This window comes from Orbicella faveolata, unplaced genomic scaffold (assembly GCF_042242905.1).
Source record: "Orbicella faveolata isolate gen_17 unplaced genomic scaffold, um_ofav_v1 contig_12, whole genome shotgun sequence".
Lineage (NCBI taxonomy): Eukaryota > Metazoa > Cnidaria > Anthozoa > Scleractinia > Merulinidae > Orbicella > Orbicella faveolata.
In genome coordinates, this window is record NW_028301539.1 from 5,323,794 (window position 1) to 5,340,957 (window position 17,164).

Here is a 17,164-nt window from a genome sequence, read left to right on the forward strand (position 1 = left end):
TACCTAGACGTTTATAGTCCCAGTCTCCCTAACGAAGTCGTGGTTACTAAGCTGACCGCTGTCATGGCCGCCGTGTTTTGTTGTTCAACGGGTACAATCGACTTGAAAGTTGACAGGCTCTAAATAACAGCTTGTTTACCTGTTGGAATTGCTATGCTTTATTGATTAACTCGTTGCGCTTCGAAATGGGAGCATCTGAATATCTTGTGTAGCATTTTTAGCCTGGAGTTGAATACTGTGAAAGGAATTCTACGGGAAAGATTTGTCTCAAGTGCCTGATCTGGAAAGCTAAGACTTAGCGAGCTATATTTCCGATAATGACCTGTTATTTTCCAGTGGAACATTCTATCAAACGGCCATTTCAGCAGCTCCGTAACGATCCGTGACTGAAGAGTTGCAACTAGACACTCTTCATACCATATCTACACATGAGAATGGTTGTCATTGGAGACCACTGAATCGTTGAATTTTGTTGCATTGGCTGTGTTGGGACAAAATATATTGTTACATTTGTACATAAAAGGTAGTACAGAGCAACCAAGGCCCATTTACCGATATGGAAGTAGTTGATTTAGAAAAAAAGTCCCTTGAAGACACAATGGAGGAACATGGATTTTATGAGACAAATGATCAAACAGCTGATGCTGATACCAACGGCGAACTGACTCAAGAGGATGTTGATAAATTTCAACAAAACCATTGGCAGTTTTCTGATGAAGGTAAGAGAAAGGAGTTTGGAAAATGAGAAAGTTTCCGAGAAAGGATTTTCTTATGAATCTTGTGGGAACAGAAACAAATGTTTTTTCCATACCATTTTAGAAACTGTAACTTAGGCTTTGTGGAATACAAAACTACTTTGGATGAATATCATTTCAGTCTAGATCTGGTGCAAATTTATGAACGGGTAAGCCGTTTATGGATCACAGAGGTTCTTTACACAAATTGTGTGCTGCCTTAATGATTAAGTCCATTCCAATTCAAGGTTAATTATTTCGCTTCTCATCTATTAGTATTTTAAAACAACTCTTGTTTGGATTTGGCCTGGGCTTTTATATATTTACATTCAGTTATTTCTTCTTTATTGACTTGTCATGCAGGGCCAATTGAATATGAGAGTGATCCTTCATCTGATATTGACAAGAATTATTTCAGTGATCAGGAATCTCTCACAGGGTGAGGCTATGAAAGAATGAATTCAATCAATTTTTGTCTCCAGGGCTGTTATATTAAGGGTTATATACTGTTATGGCTGAGTATGCTTGATGGGTCCTTGATGTTACAGGTAAACTTGTCTGTTGTTTAGATCATTTATCCACAAACCAACAAGTTTGTTATGAGTTTGAAGATCAAAGCAGCAGGTGACCTATAACTTAATGACAGCACTGGTACCAAAAATTTGTTATTTGCGTAAAAAATATTTCAGGCATGTTTGTCTGATCTTGTGTATTTGTTTAAAGTTTTACTTTGAGAGCTTTAGTTGCTGAAGATTTTTTTTTCTAGGGATAGAGATCTTTAAGCCTAAATCACCAGGCAAGTTACTTTGCAAATCTACTGACCCAAAGTAGAGATCTGCAACCTTGTTCCCAGGATCTCTTTTGCTCCACAGACTGGGAAGAAGAGAGACCTGGGAACGAGGCTGAGAAATATACTGTTGGTAGATAAAATATGTCCGCCCGATTGAAAATCAACTTTACCAGCAACTTTATAAATCCACTATTCCTCTTTCTACTGATCTACTGGTCAAGATAGAGTTTTATATTATTCTAATAGGCTGGCTGATAGGGCTAGTGCCACTTAAAGGTGCTCGGTCTCAGTTGTTTTGGCCACATACAAAATTACCTTTGAATTGAAGGAAACGTGAAATAGTAGTTCACTAAGATAGAAAAACACCAAAGGGATAATCATAACCCATAAAGGAACAAGGATGGTTAAGGATGGAGAAGATTAACACAGATTATACACTTAAGACAAACTTGAAAAATTTAGGTTAAACTTTTCAACCGGCACAAACTGTGATGTAGCTCCTTGAAGTCTGATCACTCGCAAACAAACACAATAGTAGTTATATTATTGATAATAAGCATGATCACATTTTTGAATGATCACAGTGAGGTAGAGATATTTCAATTCTATTCTTGGTACCAAACCAAATCCAAGGCCAGTTATTTGTAATTTACAGAAGTATGGATGGTGGAATGGAAGAGGATGAGTATACATCCGATCCAATCATTCAACAAAGGAGGCAGGTTAGTGAAGCTGCCTACTGTTTTGAGGAAGCTGTTTTTAAAATTTAAGGTTACATTGTTCGGCCATCTCTTTATAGTCTTAAAATGATGCATCTGGTTGTAGATTCATCCCCTGTGAGAGATATGTTGGACACTTGTGGTAATTAACTATATACTGATAATTTTTTTTACTTACAGAGGTCAATAGAATATCTTTGTCTGTCGGTAACATGAATTCTGAAAATTTTACTTGAAAAAGAACTTAACAAAGACCGGATTTCTTTATCAACATGTAATTTTCCAGATTGCATCTCAGACATGTTGAGGATCACCTTTTTTTAGGCAATAATTCAATTAATCTAAATACAGTGGTTGGCTGAAAACTCTGTTGTAGGAGAAATTGCAGCGTTTGGCACTAAGGCGTCATCTAGACCAACTGAGTGAACAAGTCCTGGAGAAAGACTATCTTGTATCACAGTTCAGGTAAGTGTCCTTCTTCTATGACTAGCACAGGGTGAACTTTTAAAATAATTGCACATTCTGGTAATTAGCAATGCCAATTTTAATTTACTTCTAGTTGGTTATTAGTAATAATTGATGGTTCTAAAGATAATCGTACATTAAGCTGAACATATTTTAACTGCAGGAGAGTTTTAGCATTCTTTCATTTCCTAGTATCTGTATCAGGCTCTGTGATGGGTCAATGTGTGATATTGAGCTCTATCTATTAGATTTTCTTGTCAAGCACTTTTATCATGAGCCCCTGGCTTGGGAAAATGGGCGACCACTCGCTGTGTCATGAATTTAACTAGATTATTACTATTGCAGCCATTACTATTAATAATTACTATTGTCAGTATGAAATTGATGGCAATCTACCATTAACATATTTATCTATTATTTATTTATTTATTTATTTATTTCTAGAGAAGAGCTTAGTAAATGTCAAGAACACATGGATCAACTGCAGAAAGACAAAGAATTGGTCAGCAGTGAAATAGAAGAAGCTCAGTCTCAAAACAACATGTAAGTAATAAATTATAACTCTAATGAGTCATCTGAGTAAAATCAGTCTCCGATCCCACCTTGTACTGATGTGCGCTAATTAGAAATGTAATTGTATTATTTTTACTAGGGCTTCACTATACAGACTGAAGGCTTATCACTCCAAGCTGTGCGATGAAATAGATGCTGAAAAAGATGTGGGAAGAGAAATTTCACACAAGCTTGAAGAGGCAGAGTACGTAGGGAGACATTTCAATAATACTCCTAATAATAATAATAATTAATAGTAATAATGATAATAATAATAATAATAGTAATAGTAATAATAATAATAATGATAACAATGTAACGAAAACAGTGACAGTGACAAAGACAATGAATATGATAAGAAATAGCAAATTGGGGCAGCGGCAAATTAGAGCAATCATTATTAATAGCAAATTATGGCAAGAGCAAATTATAGCAATAGCAAATTAGAGCAATGGCAAATTATAGTAATAGCAAATTATAGCAATGGCAAATTAGAGCAATAGCAAATTATAGCAATTATTATAGCAATTATTATAGCAAATTATAGCAAGAGCAAATTATAGCAAGAGCAAATTATAGCAATAGCAAATTATAGGAATAGCAAATTATAGGAATAGCAAAGTATAGCAATGGCAAATTATAGTGATAACAAATTAGAACAATTATAGCAAATTAGAGTAATTATTATAGCAAATTAAAGCAGGAGCAAATTATAGCAATGTGCAGTTCCAGAAAATATCCATACTCCCCCGACAGAAGGGATTGGAATTTCCTGGGGGTGGAGGTTCTGGAAGACCAAAAAATTTGAAGAAATATATGAAACTTAACTGAAATTTCTGGAGGGGTGGGGAGGTGTTAGAAAAAATCCCTTCCGTGGGGGAGGTATGGATATTTTCTGGAACTACACAATAGCGAATTAGAGCAATAGCGAATTAGAGCAATAGTGAATTAGAGAAATAGTGAATTAGAGCAATAGCAAATTAGAGTAGTGGCAGATTAGAACAATTATTATTAATAGCAAATTATGGTAAGAGCAAATTTTATTTTTGAATATTTGCCATTAATGGATAGGGAATGATTATAAATTGCCAACATTGTAGTTACTTGATTCCATACCTTGTTATATTGTGTTTCTGTAGATTTGCTCTTGCACAAGCCACTGTTGAACAAGGAAAATTCCTTCTTGCTGGTAAAGAACTCGAAAAAGATGAGAAACTCATAGAGAAACAAAAAGCCGAGTGGTCAGCTGTTCGTTTACGAAAGGAAAACATTAGTGCAGCAGCTGCTGAGAGGAGGAGGAGACTGAGAGAGAAGTAATTCCCAAAATCAAAATTTTGATTCTCACTTATTGACTCCTATTAATTTCTTTGAATTTAACTTTGAGAATTTGGTGCTAGGTCACCATAATACTTACTAAGTTTTTCCACCTGTTTGTTTGATGATCTGTTCATGTGGCAATGAGAAATTAGATGGGAACCACAAGGATTTTTAATTGTACTTCAGAATGACTTCTCAAAGTCACTAACAATTCATCAAGATTAAACAAAGGAAATCTTGGCCGTGATGATGTTTGGATATCTAATCTTAATTAGCACAGATTTTTACTATTTTATTTCTCCATTTTCTCCTGAGCCTTATACGTAGTGTTGATCAAGAAGATAAATCAAACATTCAAGACAGTGTTTGACCACATTTCCAAACACCTCAAATTCGTCAAAATACAGTACTTCACTGCACATCATATTTTCAACTTTCTTCGCGGTGTTTGGAAATGTGGTCAAACACAGACTTTCTTGTTTGATATATTACTTCTAGAATGTTTGCATTTTGATAGTTATTGTACAATGAAGAACTAGAACAGCTTACAACAACAAATTGTTTTGAACCTTTTACAGAGAGCATAAATCTGCCTTAAGAGAGAGAGAAAGAAAACACAGACAAGCTATTGCTGCAGCAAAACGCAACAGAGAACAGGCATCGAAGTTCCTTAAAGAGACTATGTCCAGGTACATGTATACCATTACTGTTAAATTATGACACTTGTAATGTTTACCAGTGAGGTATCTCATGCTTAGGGAAAGCAAAAAAAAAAAAGCATAGTTCTGTTTGGCTACTGTTAAGGGACCGTTCATTTTTTATAAGGTAGGGGGGGCTGGTGGGATTTGGGGGGGGGCCATGCGAAAAAAAATGGCTTTCGAGGGGGGGCCATCCCAAAAAAATAAGGGAAAAAGGGGGGGTCACGTGAAATATTTTAGTAAAACTTTAAAATGGCATGATGTTTGAATATCAAAAAAATTGCTATAGAATAAACATAGAAGGCAGGATACAAATTTATTACAAACTTTCCATTTGCTTTAAAAAAACGTTTGGCGACAAAAAGCATTTGTAGCTACTGAAAAGAAGTATTTAACACTGTTATTTTCGAATGCAACTTTCACTGGCACTCATCTTCATCTTTGCTGTCGTCGAGTTCTTCGTCGCCGCTTGTGCTGCTATGGGAGTCTCTTTCACCAATGCTGCAAGAAGCAGCAATGCTTTCCGTCAGAGTGTATTCTTCAGGGTACATGAAGGTGTAAACATAATCTCTGACTTCCTGCTCAAGGTTGATGGTGATTCTGCTTCTTGCAGCATTGGTGAAATAATTCCCTTCCAAGAGCTGTGCGATGTATGGCCCATCTCTTCTAAAGAACGACGTGGCAACATCCTCAACTTCAATACACTCTTCCGGGACGGCCGTTCTAGGAGGGTACACAAGGCATTGTGGAAGATCATTTCCTAGCGGGTTTCCAACACAGATTCCATAAACTCGTTGGACGTTGTTTTCAGTCCGCTTCCTCTTTCTTTCATTTGACTTTCTGCGGTTTTCTTTTTTCCTTCTCCTTTTGTTGATGTGCTGTTTGAGTATGCCCTTCAATATGCTGTTATTATTGCTCCTCTTATTTTCTAGTGCTTCCATGTCCTGCGTGACCTTCGTCAACTTAGCTTCTATAAATTTGATCTGTTTTACATTAAAACTGTGGGCAAATTCTTCGCCCTGCTTTAAAGCAAGTCCATTGGACTGAAAGAGTGTGGAATCGTGGCATTCAACTTTTCCACCATTGCTCTTTGTTCTTTGATGGAGAAGTTCAGTTTTCTTCCATCACTGGGCTTCAACTGGTACCCTGGCATGGAAAACTCACTCGCCCTTTCTGAACAGCCATCCGCACTTAGAAAGATTGCTTCTTTTGCTTGTAAGATGTCAAACTGCCTGGATCGTTCAGCTGTAAACCTTTTCTTAAACGACTCGTCGCTTTCGCCATTATTGCACATTTTGGAATGAGCCTCTTTCATGATTATTATGGACGTGCCCTGTTCTACATCGTGCAAGACATAGCAGCACTCAACTAACGTCAAGGAGCTTAAAGCAAAAATACGCACTCAACGTGTAGCATCAACCCCATTTTAAAGACGGGGTTTGCAAAAGAGGAGGAAATAAAACAGGAGGAATAAACCTATACATCGAGCAAGAGAAACACAAGCTCGATCAGATAGCTGCAAGAAACATAGGAATGTCTCTAGACAAACGTATAGCTTTCTCAAAGTAAAGCTACGGCGTCTCCGAAGGAAATCGTACGAGAACAAATATGATATCCGTGATAAGGATCTACCTACTCTGCTTGCAAACAGTTCTAATCACAGCCGGGCCCGGCGTCACAATATAGAATGTAAGTAAGCAACATGTTCACGGTAAATTTCATATTTTGTCCCTCAAAAGCAAATTCATGGAGATTTAAAAGTATATCTTGCAATAGAAATGAGCCTAAACAATGCATAAACACATGGCAAATTACAGAGGTGTCAAACTCAACGAGTCGACATGCAGATAACAGCGGAAACCATGCAGACCTATGACCTATAAAAATTTGTCATAGCACGATCTAACGGCTCATCTCCACTAAAATTCCTCCTTATTACACAACATGAAGTGCCCTTCATGAACACGAGTGAAGCGACAAGAAAGGTCGAGTGACCAAACAGAGAACGGTAAATGTACAAATGTCACGAACCATAAAAGTCGTGTAGACTAGTCAACCCCATTTTACCTTGAAAATTAAGAAATTTTAAACCATAGATAAATTTAAACCACAACAAGTATGCTAAAATTTATAAAACGTAATCCACTATTTGCAAGATTTGAGAACACTCATAGCTTTTTGTTTTACCTGGAAAGGGCAACATTTATACATGCCTATCACTAGAGTGGAGGTAAAAACCTTCCAAATAAAGACATCTGTAAATTAAATGTAACAATGTGTTTCACACAACACATCAACAGATTTCCAGTTTTTTCACAACACTTCGTACTTGGTTCAGTATCACAATGCAGGAGCAAGGAAAGACTCTGTTCCAGGCCACTGTTACTTCCGTAAGATTGAGAAGTTTATGAATGAGCACTATGAGGAGGGGGAGAACTACAGAGAGTTTCTAAAGTTGTCCTGTCAAGAAAAGGTAGGAGAAATTTGTTCTTTTTGTTGTGAATGGACTGGATCACCCATAGAAAGATATCCTAAACCAGTTCCTGACCATTCCTGCCTACCGGAATACCACTACCTCTCCTACCAGAAGACCCCAAAAGAAGGGCGTGATCCTGATGACTGACAGCCAAGGGTCCAAGCGAAGAAAGAGCATGGAGGTGGCAGGCTGGTTTTATCTGACCCAGAGAGCGTTGCTCTATTTGCAGATAAGTTTATTGTCAAATCAAAGTTTGTGGTGGATTATCTTCAACATCTTGAAGTGCCGGAATTTAAAAGGAAAAGGAGAGCAGAAGAAAAGGCAAAGTTAAGTAGGGACGCAAAAGATAAATCATATGAGGATTATCCTTGGACTGAGTTGTGCGAAGATCTAACCAAGCTTAAAAAGCAACGTGTTCCAGAACAAAACAAGTACTTGAACCACCACGGGCTGAAGCAGCATTTGAAAAGCAGCAAGAGTGAGAAAGTAAAGGCAATTGTAAGACATTTATGCTTGCGGCAGAAGAGTCCTCTCAGAGCTGGCCAACCAACACTGAGAAATGCCAGGACATTGACACAAAATGACAACAGGGTAAGTGCTGACAGCAGTGAAACGGATGAAAGTTGATGATGCGGAGTATGACAGTGATGCCATTGACTCTGGGGGAGAAGATGACTCAAGTGATGTCATTCTTGCATTCATCAATTCAGATGAGGAAGATACCAATGAGAGGCCAAATGCCACACGCTCAGGGCGAGCCATAACTAGGAGATCCGAAATTGACTTCTCTTTCTTTTGATTTGTTTTTTAAACAACAGCTCTCTGTAGTATAGGGATTGTAAATATTGTCTTCATAGTGAGCACAATAACGTGAAGTAGGGGGATAATAGAGAAATATTAAAAAAGTTGAAATCTAAATATTGTTTGTTCAATTTGTTTTTTTTTTGGGGGGGGGGGTCATCCCAAAAAATGACCGCTATAAGGGGGGGGGGCATGTGAAAAAATTGGTAGGCTGAGGGGGGGTCATGCGATTTTTAAATGGTGCTTCCCAAATCCCACCAGCCCCCCCTCCCTCATAAAAAATGAACGGTCCCTAAGTTTAAATTACTTTAAAAATTAGTGACAGTCATAGATATTAATAATTATTACTCGGTGGAGTCTCACATTGCCATCCTGAAAATGTTTAGTTTGTCAAGCAGTATTTATTTTATGATGCTGTAGTCTATGTTCACTATGTTGTCCTGTGCAAAAGGGCCACTTCCGAGAGCTGTTTACACCGTATCAAAACAAGTTTGAGTAAAACCATTCAGATGAAAAAGTCTTTCACCTGCAAATACAAAATGTAAATGTTCTTCCAAATCAAACTCATTTTTATGAGAAAAGTTTTCAAGGACTTGTTTTGAAACAGAGAGGTTATGTGGAAATGACCTGTTGCAACCAATGATGGTGCCTTTCTTTACAGAGTTCGTCAGAAAGAAGCAGAAGAAGAAGAGCGTTCTCGTGAATACATGGAGGACAGAATGCAGGCCATACTGAGCCTCAAAGGCAACATTGAGACTAACAAGGTGCAATAGCTGGCTTGATAATTAAATAGAATAATTACACTTTCATTTGTAACTTGTGGGGTGCATGAATGTTGACTTGATAATGAACATCTTTTGCAAATTCCATTTAAACCCCTGTCAAAGGAGATAAGAGATACCATTCCACTTGAGGTGATATGCAATATCATTGTGAGCCTTTGATCCATTTGAAAGGATAAACCTTTTGATGAAGGTATCTTCACATCATTTGTGGCTTGTAAGGAGTAGATTTGATGTATTAAAGTTGGAATTAATTATTAAAAAGCCACACTGTAAGTTCAATGTGTTGGCAACATTTTGTTCCAGGAAAATCTTCGGGCCCTACAGGCCCGGGATTCTAAATTGAGGCTTGAAAAAGAAGAGGAGGAACTGAAGGAGAGGCAGGAGATCTTAGCACAGGGGTTGAACCCTGATGAAGAGCTGACACGTAGAAAGAGGATCAGACAGTTTGAGAAGGATAAGGAGTAAGTACAACATTAGAGGGACTGTAAGTTAATTATACTTGGCACTCAAATAAATAGATTCCATATTGCTGTGCATCAGTGGGGGGTGCGGTGGCCTTGTGGTTAGTGTGCTCGTCCCCAGACCGAGTGGTCCAGGTTTGGGCCCTGGTTTGGAACATTGCGTTGTGTTCTTGTGCAAGATACTGTACTCTCACAGTGCCTCTCTCTTCCCATGTGTATAAATGGGTACTGGCAAACTTAATGCTGGGGATAACCCTCCAATGGACTAGCATTCCATCCAGGGGGGGGGGGGGCAGTAGAAATACTCCTTGTCACTTCATGCTACAAGGTAAGGTCCAGCCTGGTTGGCCACTTGGCCCATATGCTGACTTTACCCTTTTTTACCCTTGCTGTGCATCAGTGTAGTAATTGATCACAGATGACATAAAAATGTGGTAATAACAACAAAGTGGCACACGAGGTGATGGCGAAGTGTATCACTGATGTTCTTACCACATTTTGACTTCTTACGTGATCAATTACTGAATAGATGCATGGCAACATGGAATCCATTTGTTTACATAATAAAGAAACAAAAAAATTCAATGATGTCATCTATGCGACTATCCTCCAATTGATCATAGGTATGAACCAATCAAAATGTGAGAATAATTTGACATTTTGTATAAGGTAATTCTTATCCCATACCATTCTTTATTCCTAACTAGTTGTATTGTCTTTTCCTTTTTTTCATCACAATGTCTTACATGTACTTGTCTAAAAGTTATCTTTGACAGTCAGTTAAACTGCAGAATCAATTTCATAACTATATTCGGAGTGTAGAAACCCGATAAAAATTCATCTCCCATTTGGGGATGTATCTTTTTCCTTGAATGTGAAAATATTTAAATGCATTGTTTTGATGTCTTCTCCGCAGAGCATACGAAAGGAGACAGAGAGAGCGGCAGGTAAGTAAAATGCGTTTTTATGTCAAGTTCACAGCTTTTAATTGCAAGCTACGATTATTGATTTTCTTTCTTGTCTGGACACAAACAAAGTTCTGTTCATAATTTTTGAAGGTTGAAATTGTTGACAACATACTGAAGGAAGAAAAACAGATGAAAAAACGCTATCAGCAACAGCCTCAACTGTGGCCCGAAAAGCAAAGAGAGAGGGTTAAGGTAATGTGTCAAGTCTCTAGTATAGGATCAGTTAGTTTGTCAGAGAACCCAGTACTGACTTTGTGACAGTGGAACACTGTTAATACTGTGACCAATGGGCCGTGGAAATTTGGGTGTATTAACAGGGTAGGGTCAAATTTCATGATGGCCTAAATTGAGTGTAGTAATTTAAAACAACAGATATATCACAATAAACCATTTCCAAGTTGCCTTTTGCCTCTGTTCCAAACTGAGTCATCGTGCAAAACTCTTGTGAAAATGAGTTTGACTTGAATGAAAATGAACTTACAGATGACATGCATCTTAATAACAATGGTTTCGCACAAAGACTCATTTTGACACGGGGGCAAAGGGAAACTAGGAAATGGCCTATTGCACTTCTAAACAACTGTTCTTTAACAAGCATCTGGAATGCAGATATAACTTTACCAAAATTGAAATTTCAATCAGTACATACAATATTAACAATGGAAAGATGAACATGACTGGTTTGAGTGGCTCTATCAATGGGGCAAAATTGTAAATGGTTATACAGGTTGGGATTTCAGAGTGTAGCCGTTAGCCAATTAACAGGGTGACTGCATTAAATAGGGTTTTCTGATAAGAAAATGTATGGGCATCTCGCTGGAACAAAAACAAGTGGCCGTAATAATGAGGTAGCCATTATTTCACCTTGATTGCAGAGAATAAGCAGAAGACGTCCGAAGCCCAAGTTTTTCAAGTCTACAAGTGGATCATCTTCTGTGGAATACAGTGCTGATGTAGAGGACACTGGGGTAACTTCACATTTGATGTGTAGTTCTGTGATTGTTAAAGATGAGTATCAGTCCGTACTGCGCGCTCTCAAGAGTTTGTTCATGTTTTTTTGTTTTGTTGCATGTAAAACATCGCAAAATGTGAACATTTCGCAACCGCTTAATACATGAAGTAAATTCAAAGTTTCATGTCAACCACCATTATGGATACGAAGCTTCATGCTTCGTTCTTTCTCATATCACTTGATGAAACAACTTCGCAGCTGTAAAACTCAATGAAGCTGCTGGAAAAAGAATTTGAAAGGCCTCAAAGATAAGGTATGTGGTTCGTAACGGATGACATCGATTCGCATTCCATTGAGTGAGACTTATAATGTTTATAAACATTAGGGTGCTGAGACTGCGCAGTATCGACTGGAAATCATCTTTAAGCATATCCTTTAATTCTGGAGACTAATATTTGATGATGGAATTTTCTTGTCAATGTCAATTGTGTTGCTCTCAGGGTCAACACACACCAGGTAAACTTGGTGCGGTGTCTTCAGAAGATGATGAGGATGATTTCTCTCCTTATGGCGAGACAAGTCGAGATGAAGCCAAGGAAGGGTAAGTTCAATTCTCTTATATATCATTATTAGACAGCTGAGAGGGTCACTTACTACCTCTCAGACCAGGTTATGTCTGTCATTGGTTTCTGAAACAACAGATACTGTAGCAAGTTGCAACAATGCCACTAGACCTAAAATACAAAGGAGGCCTTGTTTGGTAATGTAAATAGGGGTTAGAGCAGTAGAAGTGACTGAGAAGGCTTACTGACAGAGAGGGCTAACTGCTATGGGTCAGTCGGAAAGTTACTGACAGAGCCAGTTATTAGAGCACATCAGCTCTTTTTCAATCTTAAAGTCACAACAATTCTCTAACTAATCAAGCTTGCTTGGGAGCTTACTGGAATAGCTGTAGTCCTTAGTTTTTTGCTGTGCGAATTTCATTGTTCTCAATTTGAACTTTCAGGAACGAGGACAGATATTCTGCCAGTACAGAGCTTGCACTTGCTTAATTATCTCGATGATTTAGTATTACAGAGACACCTGTAGTGACCATCTGATGGTTGTCTACTTGTGTGACTGCGGAAAATTAGTCAAGAGTAATTAACAAGAATTCGGGGAATCTTAACAGGTCACTGCAGTAGTGCTCCATCATCAGCATGAATTTTTTTCTGCTCAATTCTCAGTTGTCTTTTGCACAGGGGGTGAAACCAAGGGACATATTTTCTCAGCCTCCAGAATCAAATGCAGCAGTAATTGTTAAAATTGCCAATCCCAGTGAGTTGCTAACCTTTTTTGTGCGTGTGTTTGTTTAGTGACTCAGATGCTGAAGGAGAAGACTTGGCTCAACCAGAATTTAGAGGTCTGTGGGAAGAAGGTGTCCACAAGGTTAGTTTATGACAGATAGAGCTTGTAGCAATAAAACTACGTATCTGTAACAAGTTCATTTAATTGCAAGTAACAAGATGATTCACTGACTCTTGATTAAAACTAATCAACAATTAGATTATGAGCTCGAGATTTCTCTCACGTGCGACTATCACGCATAGAAATCGAGAGCGAATAATCTAATTGTTTAGTATAAATCTATTAGCCGTTCAAAATTTTATCTAAATCATCTTTAGAGACAATTCTAAAACGCAAAGAAGCGGTCGCCAGTTTGTTCACGAGCGCAAACTGCTGCGCTACTCAATATCTACAACAGAATAGATAGTGATAGCGGCATAGATAGTGAGAACGGCATTCGAGATAGAACACTGACTTAGTTGTTTCATACTTGTATGTTTTATTATCTGTTTCCACTCAGTGAGATGCAAAAATAACAATTTGCCTAACGTGAATGTAAACAGAACATGGTTTCAGGGGGCAGAAGGTTGAACAATATATCTTTCATTAGACGTGCTAGTACGAATAGGAAATCTTACCACTGTGTTAACTTTGACTCACCAGTTTTACGACATTCAAAAAGCTTGGCAAGACTCATAAAAAGTATACTACGAGCCTTTTAAGATGTGAGCTCATAATTTCTTTGGTGTTTTTTATTTTATTTTATCAGGCATCTGAGAAAAAGGAACACAAGTTTAAATTTGCGACTCACATGCCTAGCAAAATGGAGCAGGTATTTTTTCTGACATGTTTAACACTATGTTTCCGTGCTAATTTCTGTAACAGGGCTGTAAGTTTCTGTTGGTATTTTCACTACAGCATCATTAGTACCACAACAATTCTTTGAATTCGTGACTATTTCATTTTCCGTGCCTCGGGAGCGTAAATTCAATCACGGAGATTCCCTGGGGGGGTGCTTTGGGAATTTCTGGGTGGGGATGAGCCGCTGGGACCCTGGAACCCTTAGCCCATAAGCAGGTCCACATCAGCCTTTTGGCTGCCGATTCAATATTGTTCATTCAATCTTGTAATTATAAACCTGCACTAACAAATAAAGGATTGATTGATTGATTGATCGATTGCCTATGCCAGAGCTAGTTCAGCTGAATTTTGCTACTGTTGAGGCTGATTTGCGTAAAATGAAACTTGCCGATTTGATTTTTTTATATTTTTGAGTGCGGGCAATTCCTGGTTTCCTTAGTCTAGATAAAATCTTCAACCAACCAGTCAGTTTTGTGAAAAATGATACCCTATTCTAAACCCAAACGCTCTGATTTATATACCCTATCCTAGAGTAAACTGCTTGAAAACCATACCCATCACAGCGGCACCTACCTATATAGCCCATATATGGCAGTACACCCCTCCGGGGGGGGGGGGGGGGGGGGGAGATTCAAGTTTGCTGAGGGTTCACTGCTTCACTAAATGGCTAAGTAATGTAGCTGTTATTGTCTTTAGCCTGCTAACAGACAAGCCTGTTATGCCTACATGAAGAATGTTGTGGCTGGCGCAATCACTGTTTCATTTATAAATATCTTAGAGTGCCAGTGAAACTTAATTTTCGTATCCTGTTTTATTCGTGCAATTTATAGTTTCAAATTTCTTTATAATCATGTTAAAGTTGATTTTTGTAAGAGAGGATTTAGGCTCAGTTATCGAACGTTTTGTTTTAGGAAATGATGGAGAGAGCTCTCATGAAGCAAAGAGCTGGAATTGTTCAAAAACAGGTCGCAGCTGGAAGAGAATTTAAGGTGAGTACACATACCTGTAGCTACGGCTGTTCTTCAATTTCAGTGTCGCATTTTAGTGTTTTCATATTTGTTGAATACATAGTTACTTTATCCCTCTTTTTTTTGCTTCATTTCAGGGTTGTGCATTTTACAGCAAACCTGAAGTCATCGTGTTCAAGGTGTGTATCACACAGTGCCAGACTAGATTTCACTCGTAACTTCAGTATTATCTACTTTTATAAAATACGTGAGATACAACGCGCGAGCTCATTGGTCGATAGGTGTGCTCAGATGACAGTGCGTTAACACGGTTGTGACGTTTTAGATGCGCGCGTATTTTTGAGAAATATTTCATAATTGTCTCGAATAGCGAAGCGCGCGAGTGACGTCATAACTCAGACAAACTCAGACAAACAAACCGGAATGGTGGAAGATTTGAAGCTTTTTCAAGCGCGTAAGTAAGTGTTCCTTAGTCTTCAATTTTCTCCTATTTCTCTCAGAACACGCTTAATATGTTGTCTGACTCTTGCTGGGTTCCGATAATTTGCATTCCATTTTTATTCTTCGCGCACTTCGTTATTCTCCGAATCCTCCTTGTGTTTAGGAGAGGCTATGTAAACATGGAAAAAGTGCTATTTTAATTAATATAATGACTGCTTTATGTTTTTCAGGACTTTGATGTTGGGAAATCTTACAAGAAGAAAATCCTCTTAACAAATATCTCGTACACTCAGAACTTTTGTAAATATGTTGGAATGTCGCACATTCTGAAAGACTTCATAGAAGTGTTGTAAGTAAAACCTCCGGTACACAGTACACTCATTAACTGTTATTTAACTCTAGTTAATTATACAGCCGCCTCAATATATTCTTTTTGTTTTTGACAGTTTTGATCCGCCCGGTGTCATGTCTGCTGGTTTGACCTGTGATTTTGTAGTGACATTTAAGCCCATGGTGAGTTAAGAACGTCTTATGGCAGACCTTCGTGTCTATCCTTAGATAACCTATGCAGCAAATGTTGAGTTGACACAGGAAAAAAAACCAAACGTTGCGTATGGAGGCGGCGTGGCTTAGTGGTTAGGGCGCTGGATTTGTAATCCAGTGGTCACGGGTTCAACAACAACAACAACAACAACAACAACAACCATTTATTTGTACTCACAATTTATAAAATAATTACCATAAACATTAAATTAGTATAGAGTACTGCCTGCCCAAAATAACCATAAGGGCTAAAAAGAATGGGCAGACATTAAGTTACATAGATTATTTATACAGTTATCGGTCGGGTTCAAATCCACCTTCCAGCTACTAGATGGAATTATGTTTAGTGGTCCCAAATTCAACCCCTCCACGGTTTGTAAATACCCTATCCACCAATTGCAATTTTTAACACAGTTTCTGCGCAATTTACAATATATCTCAATGTCCCAATTAGTGCAGCAGTGCTAAACTCTTCGGCGCTTCAATAAAGTGATTTGTTTTATTATTTTTCCTTGCAGCTGAACGAAGATTTGGTCGGTCACATAGATTTCCTTGCCCAAACAGGACCATTTTCAGTTCCAATTAGATGTGTGACAAAGAAATGCCAGGTAACTGAAATGTAGAGAATTTTGAAATAATTATAAGTCAATTCGACATGTAATAAACGTTATTTACTGTAATTTTTCTCAAACAATAAATTTTAGCACTGACCAACTGATCATAGAGTCAACTAACATTTCACTATAATCGCGTAAAACCATTGTTAAAGGGGCATGAATGGGCAAAATTGGAGAAGATTAAAACGTATTGCATTCGGGTGGACTTGAAAAACATCGGCCCAACGTAAATGAACAAAATTGCCTCAAACACTGTTTCCTAGCCCCTTTAATTTTCAAGAGTGATTGAAAGCAAATTTCTCCTTACAATGACAACACAATACCAAGGAGATTGGTTTTGAGAAAAAAGAAAATCATCAACTAGGATATATTGTCTTGATTTACTACCCAATTCCACGAACCAAAAGTAAAAGAAATGTATAACATTTTGTAACGATAATTTGTTAGTGTGTCGAGCTTAATTCTGACAGGGTTGACGGTCTCCTTGTTTACCTTAGATCTCTGTTGATGTGACTGAAGTCGAGTTTGGCAGTCAAGTGCTGGGAGAAACAAGGAAAAGAATTATCAATGTGACAAATAATGGAGCATTAGGAACACAGTTCATATTCAGAAAAATAACAGGTATTCTGTTATCTAGGATGTATTTGTTCATGATGGGTTGAAACTGCCTTGCTTGTTTATGATGCGTGG

General features: G+C 38.0%; 1 protein-coding gene across 1 annotated transcript in view; it reads left to right on the top strand.

Annotated features, from left to right (window-relative positions):
* Window positions 1-65: 65 nt before the first annotated feature.
* Window positions 66-17,164, top strand: part of LOC110063727 (cilia- and flagella-associated protein 74-like) — a 37,200-nt gene continuing 20,101 nt past the window's right edge. The window contains exons 1-22 of the mRNA XM_089282203.1: window positions 66-719; window positions 1,098-1,173; window positions 2,180-2,246; window positions 2,620-2,708; window positions 3,153-3,251; window positions 3,361-3,465; window positions 4,400-4,573; window positions 5,156-5,266; window positions 9,214-9,316; window positions 9,641-9,798; window positions 10,715-10,745; window positions 10,857-10,958; window positions 11,642-11,734; window positions 12,219-12,319; window positions 13,074-13,146; window positions 13,814-13,876; window positions 14,817-14,894; window positions 15,011-15,052; window positions 15,545-15,663; window positions 15,761-15,827; window positions 16,376-16,465; window positions 16,972-17,095. Of these exons, the coding sequence (XP_089138329.1) occupies window positions 557-719; window positions 1,098-1,173; window positions 2,180-2,246; window positions 2,620-2,708; window positions 3,153-3,251; window positions 3,361-3,465; window positions 4,400-4,573; window positions 5,156-5,266; window positions 9,214-9,316; window positions 9,641-9,798; window positions 10,715-10,745; window positions 10,857-10,958; window positions 11,642-11,734; window positions 12,219-12,319; window positions 13,074-13,146; window positions 13,814-13,876; window positions 14,817-14,894; window positions 15,011-15,052; window positions 15,545-15,663; window positions 15,761-15,827; window positions 16,376-16,465; window positions 16,972-17,095 (2,128 nt within the window). The 5' untranslated portion in view covers window positions 66-556. The remainder of the gene's footprint in view (window positions 720-1,097; window positions 1,174-2,179; window positions 2,247-2,619; window positions 2,709-3,152; window positions 3,252-3,360; window positions 3,466-4,399; window positions 4,574-5,155; window positions 5,267-9,213; window positions 9,317-9,640; window positions 9,799-10,714; window positions 10,746-10,856; window positions 10,959-11,641; window positions 11,735-12,218; window positions 12,320-13,073; window positions 13,147-13,813; window positions 13,877-14,816; window positions 14,895-15,010; window positions 15,053-15,544; window positions 15,664-15,760; window positions 15,828-16,375; window positions 16,466-16,971; window positions 17,096-17,164) is intronic.